Source organism: Triticum aestivum, chromosome 4B, assembly GCF_018294505.1.
Source record: "Triticum aestivum cultivar Chinese Spring chromosome 4B, IWGSC CS RefSeq v2.1, whole genome shotgun sequence".
NCBI classification, from domain to species: domain Eukaryota; kingdom Viridiplantae; phylum Streptophyta; class Magnoliopsida; order Poales; family Poaceae; genus Triticum; species Triticum aestivum.
The window spans coordinates 277,507,043-277,514,301 of NC_057804.1; the positions used below are offsets into that span (position 1 = coordinate 277,507,043).

The 7,259-nt window shown below is 41.9% G+C and overlaps 1 protein-coding gene across 1 annotated transcript; it reads right to left on the reverse strand.

Moving 5' to 3' along the window:
* Positions 1-2,674: 2,674 nt before the first annotated feature.
* Positions 2,675-7,021, reverse strand: LOC123094766 (uncharacterized). The gene is made up of 2 exons (XM_044516683.1): positions 5,048-7,021; positions 2,675-3,869 (listed from the first exon to the last, which is right to left on the reverse strand). Exon 1 carries the CDS (start codon positions 6,594-6,596, stop codon positions 5,715-5,717), a length of 882 nt encoding a protein of 293 aa, XP_044372618.1. The 5' UTR covers positions 6,597-7,021; the 3' UTR covers positions 2,675-3,869; positions 5,048-5,714.
* Positions 7,022-7,259: the final 238 nt, after the last annotated feature.

Genomic DNA, 7,259 nt, shown 5'->3' on the forward strand with positions numbered 1-7,259 from the left:
TGTTAAAACAGAAGTGTTGTGTGCAATGCAACAAAAGGTCACAATGGAAACGAGTTGAAGTAGATAACCATGTTTACAGAGGTGCAAAGGAAACAACTAGTGATCAATAACGGTGGATGACACATAAGCCAACAAAAAGAAGCATCTACCTTATCTAAATGGGAAAGAAAGCAAGACAATAGCTTTTCTCAAACGGTGGCATTGATTAATATTAACAGAGAGATTATATTAACAATAAAATTTGTTAAACATGTAATTTGCTTTTAATTGTGGCATTGCATCAATTTTCCAGCGGCATTATTAGAGGGTATTGTTTACAAGGACATTTTGGTGTAGGGACTAAGAAAACTCTGTGTCAGTCCCATCTAAACCAAACAGGAGGGACTTTTAGGGACTAAGAGTGGGCATTTGGGACTAAAGAAAGAAGACCTAGAGGGAGAGTCTTTTTGGGACTTTTTCCAACAGTTGCCCCTGTCACGCATCACACCTTGTTATCTATTAGTTCATTACTAGGGGTAACATGGTATTTTAGCATGTCATTTAATAACCTCTAGTCCATGTTTAGTCCCTGGAACCAAGCAGGCAGGGACTAGGGAGTTTTTAGCCAAACAGGGCCTTAACAATAGCTAAAGAGTTGCACGGGACAGTGGACGCACCAGCACCATGTGCATCTACCGATGTACTGGGGTGATGCACAGTCTGTTGCAACAAATAACAAACAACCAAGGAGCATATTTGTGTTCGTCCCGGTTTAGTTATCTTTAGACACCTTTCCCTATGTGAGCATGGCAAATCTAGTCCTACTCGAACTGTACAACCTTGTCCCCCAAAACAAAAGATCAGTTTGCTACAGATGTGCATACTGCGTTTGTCATTGTTTTCCCTTTTCGACCAACGTAGGTGCTAGATAACCAGTCTGTACTAGTACTTTCCCCCCTTCCTTTCCTCTTTGAACCACGTCCTAGATTTATGCTATACAACTTTCCCCACTACTTTCCCCCATTCCTTTCCTCTTTGAACCACGTCTTAGATTCATGCGATACAACTTTCCCCACAACTTTCCCCCTTCCTTTCCTTTTTGAACCACGTCCTAGATTCATGCTATACAACTTTTCCTTCTACTTCCCCCCATTCCTTTCCTCTTTAAACCACGTCCTAGATTCATGGTATACAACTTTTCCCACTACTTTCATGTTTGATCCAACACCTAGATTCGAGTGCGGAAGCGGAAAAAGCCCACATGCAGCTAGAGCAATGCATGTGGAATAAGTAAATTATACCTTAAGGTTCTTGGGGTGTGGTTCAGTGGGTGACCGGAGGCCGTTCGGCCCACACTATGTATGGCGGCAAAGAAGAAGGGGTCGGAGGCACTCCCACGCCGCAGCTGGGTGAAAGTGAATAGATGCGCCGGTAGTGGATTCCCTCCCTCGCCGACGACGACAGCCTTAAGCCTCCTTCCCTTCCCGGCGGACGGATCCTGCCGGCTCTTTGACCAACAGTGAGGGGAGAGAGATAGGCCAACGAAGTCTTGTTTAGATCTGGAGAGGGTGAGAGAGTGTGAAGAGAGCAACCACAAGCGCTGAGGCTCCAGCATGTATATATATACTGGAGAGAGAGTGTGAAGAGTGCAAACCCTAGAAAACAAACGCCGAGGCTGCAGCTCATACGTGATGAGGTGATTATACGGTCACTACAAGATCGTATAGCTCCGTATCCATCCATTTTGACCAGTCAAAGAATCCTCATGGCACGAATTATGCTCAAGTGTAGTTATCGAACCTGAGACCTCAAGTTTGATGAGCGAACCGGCTAACCAGCTGCACAACCCTCTCGTTATGTTCAACGAGAGGGAAATAACCTTTTATACATTCATGCATTATGCCGTGTTTTTTTCTGTGTGGGATTCATGGGATTTAAATCATAATCGTGTCATGTGGCTTTGGTGGTAATACTATCCAAAGTGGTGCATAAATAATGCAGCCTTAGTCACCTTACCTCTCTCCACGTAGTACGTTGGGTCCCACCAGTTAGAGGGTGAAACAAACAAATTAATCAGAAAAATTAAAAGGGCCAGTGGTGTATCTTACCTCACACATCTCGCTACTACTCGGGAACACTATCCAATTGATCCCTCTGTTCACTCACGTACTATTTTAAGTGAATCCTTATTATAACACGCACACAATTTTGGGCACTTGTATTCAACCTAAGTTAGTGATCAATTGAAAGTACAACGTGGTTTTTACACCCAAACTGCGAGTGTCGTGTTCTCCACAGGGACTAGGCGACAGCAACTATGCTCGGCTAAAGCTAGGTGACAGAATACAGGTGATGATTGCGAGGAAATATAAACTAACACTAACAAGGATAGCAAGAAAGGAAATGACACAGTAGCAAAGGGAGATGAAGATTATCTTTACTCTATCTTTTTGATATTTTTGTTATGCTTGAGAAAGAAAATGCTAAAACAAGCAAACATCAAACAAAGGAATTAAAAAGACATGAACATATATATATATAACAATTAACAGGGGGAAGAAACAAGGTTTTAGGACAGAACATGAACATATCACATCACAGGCACACACATATGTGTGTATATATATATATATATATATATATATATATATATATATATATATATATCACATGTGCTAGAGCTAACACAAGGACTGAAAATCAAACAAGTACAAAGTTAACTAGTACAGGGACTAGTAAACAAGGTGAACACACAATTATACTAGCAGATTACTCAATCATAGAGCAAGATTTCTAGGATAATTAATTCTCACAGCCTTCAGAAATACAAGTCAAGCATTATATATTACAACTACCAAACATAACAAGCTACAGGTTGCCAACACTCTTAAAATCTGAATATTACAAAGCATTACACATCTCATATTACAGAAAATTCAGAGAAGATTGAGAGGGAGAAAGAGAAATAGAAGCAAGAGGTTGAGGGCATCAGCAGCATGGGGTAGCAAGAAGCAGTAAAGCGCAATTGTAGCAACAGGTTCAGAGAAGGAGCAGCAAAAAGGTTCGGGCAAGAAGAGGAGCAGAGGAGGGACTTGGAGAGAAGCGAGGGGGGCGTCCAGGAGCTAGTGAGGAGCAACAGCAAGTGTTGAGAGGAGCATCGGTTCAGCATCAGATCAGAGGAGCAGCAGGAGGAGGAGTTCAGGGAAGAAGACATCAGCAAGAGGAGGGGAAGAAGAAAGAGGTTGAGAGGAGCAACGGGTGTGAGCAGCAGGCAGAGGGCACAGGAGAAGAAGAAGTGGATCGCCGGTCAGGAGCGGCAGGGGGGTCGCACGGGGGTTCAGACTTCCTCGCCTCCCTGTCTGGTGAAGCACGCCATCAAGAAGGGGCGGCCTCGCCCTGGGGAAGACACCCTCGCCATCGTGTCTGATGGTGGGCGCGAGGTGGTGCTGGTGGGTGGTGTGTGGCGCTGTGGATGGTGGTGATGGAGTGGTGTTGATGGATGGCGGCGGTGGCTGATTGGATGGATGGATGTGGTGCTGGAGATGGATGGATGGATGGCGGGCTGCTTGGCGCGCCGCCACGCTGGCCTGGCCGCGACGGCGGCCGGAGGTGGGAGAAGGAGACAGGGGGAAGGAGAGGTGTTGCCAGGCCCGATGGGGATCGGCTGTGCTAGGGATTTTTGATCCCCTCCTCTGTTCTGTCTTTTTTTACTTTGGCCCTCCTCCTTTCTTTTTTCTTCCCAAGAAGATCCTCCTCTTCTTTTAGTTTGCTCCCCTACATTACTTCTTTCCTTCACGGTCAAGCCTTGACGTATTTCTTTCATGCCCTTCTCTCTTGTCGTTAGCCACATAGTAGAAGTCTTGACGATTATAGTACCTTTGCGCACTTTTCTGCAAAATAAACAATTCACTAGTCAACATTCTCTTCTATGATTATCATTCAAATATTCAACAAGTCATAGCAAGAATGGATGGATATATCTCAATAAAAGGTGAATTTGTGTGCCCAAATAGTATATAAGAAATGTGCTTATCAAGTTCCCCCACACTTAAATCTTTGCTTGTCCTCAAGCAAAGGAAAAAAAATGATGGTGACACAACTCACACTGCCTAGTAAAGATGCACTTTCCGATAGATAGTAATTCCGACAATACTGGAACTAAGCAAATGTACTCTACTGAAGCTAAATTGTGATAAGAAATATTTTATAACACACTGTAAATGTTCCAAGTCAATGGCCTTGAGTCAAAGTGAATACTAATAATCAAGAGTTGGCTCTGTCTTCAGTCCTGAGATAAGCTGGGACCCCAAAATCAATTAGAAAAACAAGTTACTTATTGAATTTAAAGCACAAGTGATGATATTATATCAGTCTCACCAAAGGAACATACCACCGATCCCAAGAACATGGTATACACCTGGCTCGACCAAATTATTAGTATATTTTTTTTGTTATTATCTCCCCAAAGGAACATAGCACCGATCCCGGGAACATGGTATACACCTGGTTCGACAAATTATAGCATTTTTCATATAATTTTTTTTATAGTCCAATCTACCAGATTTCACAAGCCACTGATCCAGGGAACATGACATGCAACTATAGGTCGATCGGACTTAAATTATTATAATTATTTTATTTAGTTATTTGAAAATTACTTAGCTTAAGTAAAACAGGAATAATTGAAAGAGGAATCCATAGCTAATGGCACTGTTTTTCACATACTACAGATCCAGAGATCATAGCTACTACTTAAGTGCCACCAGTTACTTAGCTTAACTTGGGACAGTCAGACACAGCACATCAATTCATTAGTAGGTTTCACTTAGACTCAAGGCATTCCCATTGAACATTTACATGGAGGTATAAAGTATTCATTATCAGAAATTAGCATAAGAAGAATACAGCTACATAGTTTTAGTATTAAGAGAATCAACAATCTTCTTGGAGTGAATCCTACTTTGCAGTGAAGATTAAGGTGTCACAATGCAAAAAGAGTTTCAATGCAATAAAATGCCAGTTCTCGTACTAAATTTTCTAAAGGTTGATTCAAGTGGAACAGAATCACCTGGTATTTGCATACTCTTCTCTCCTACTTTCTTCTCTCCACTCTTCTATGTTTGTGTTCCCTGTTTGTGCTCCCCTCATCGCCATGCTCCGACTCCACCAGGATCCCAAGGAATGTCACCTCGAACCTGGTCAGCATGTACTAAACAGTGCAGTAGCAAAAGCCTGAAATAGGACTCACACAAACAACTACATGTGATACGGTCGATGCCCTCCAAGTCATCAATGGAATATCCAATTATATAAGCATAACTATAAAGCACATGTTTAGGATGGCAGAAATCAGCATGGTCAATACTCACACGAGGATGACATTTATCATTAAGCTCAAGACTAGCATGAGGAAAGTAATTGTGATCATCACAAATGAGAGCAATGGCACAAACAGGGTATATATCATCATATCCAAGCAAATGAGTTTTCAAATCAATCTTAAGTGATGGTATCATGTAATGCAAGGTGATAGGAAAGAAATCACAAGGCATCATGTCATCAAGAGGATTGAGTAAACCTGACACATCACGCTCTGGTATGACAATAGGCAAATAAATCTCATGTTCTTCATCTTCATCTACAATAGCTTCTTGTACTTCTTCAGGAGTAATAGATGATGAGTCTTCAACTTGATCACTTGGGAATTGGAGCTCTTGACCATCTTGTTCCTTGTCTTATAGTTCATCTTCTTCAATCTGAGGTATCTCTTGCTCAAGGCACTTGCTGACTTGCTCAACGAAATGTGAAGGTGTTGGAACCTCACATGTATCCATGGATATCTCAGCCACACTCAACTCAAGTTGTGAAGAAATAGTGCTGCCAGCGTTGATGTTCTTCTCAATCTTCCTTACTTCTTCCACTAGCTCTTTTCCACTCTTGATCTTCTTCATTTCATCTAGTATAACCTTCCTAATAGGATCATCCTCGGCACTCCAAGTGAACTCGAGACTAAGCAATGTGAGCTTCTCTATATCATCAAATTCATCTTGTGTGGGCACTTGCACATGAGATTGCTCGAAAGGTGCTGGAGTTGTTGGTTGACCAAATGGAGGACCATTTAACTCCATTGGACACATCTCCTGGTATTGAGGTATATGAGTAGGAGGTGAATAAATCTGTTGTGGAGCATAGTTGTGGTTCTCCTCATTGTACCTGAATCCCTGCATTGGATAACTAGAGGCAAACAATGAGATGTCAGGGTTATTGCTCCTATATGACATATTCTGGTTTTCAGGCCACCCATGTGTGTAATTGTTTTGGTATGAGCTAGGCGGTGGGGCGAAGCTCATGCCATAACAATCAGGAGGGTGAGAGTAACCACGCTGACATTCAGCGGGTGAATGGCCCTGAAATCCACAAATATGGCATGTAGGAGCAACATAAGGATGACCTCTAGAATAAGGATCATAAGAGCTAGGCCTATCCTCAAAAACTCCTTCTCGCTGCCGAGCTAAATCATCTAATCGATGGGAAATCTTACCTATCAGTTCTTGAACACTTTCCGTGCTGTTTGTAGTGTTGCTCGCATAAGCCTGATGATCTGAATAGTAAGCCATAACCGAGAGGATAATCCAACCTGCAAAAAGGAAAAGAAGACAAAAAGATACTAACTAGAACCAGGGTTAGTGGCTAGAGATATATCACAAATATATAAAGCACAAAAAGGAAACAAGCTAAACCTAGTCTAAAGCCTCACACAAACGCTCGACGCTAGTCCCCGGCAACGGCGCCAAAATGATCAATTGAAAGTACAGCGGGGGTTTTACGCCCAAACTGCGAGTGTCGTGTTCTCCACAGGGACTAGACGACGGCAACTATGCTCGGCTAAAGCTAGGTGAAAGAATACAAGTGATGATTGCGAGGAATTATAAACTAACACTAACAAGGATAGCAGTAATGGAAATGACACAGTAGCAAAGGGAGATGAAGATTATCTTTACTCTGTCTTTCTGATATTTTTGTTATGCTTGAGAAAGAAAATGCTAAAACAAGCAAACATCAAACAAAGGAATTAAAAAGACATGAACATATATATATATATATATAACAATTAACAGGGGGAAGAAACAAGGTTTTAGGACAGAACATGAACATATCACATCACAGGCACACACATATGTATATATATATATATATATATATCGCACGTGCTGGAGCTAACACAAGGACTGAAAATCAAACAAGTACAAAGTTAACTAGTACAGGGACTAGTAAACAAG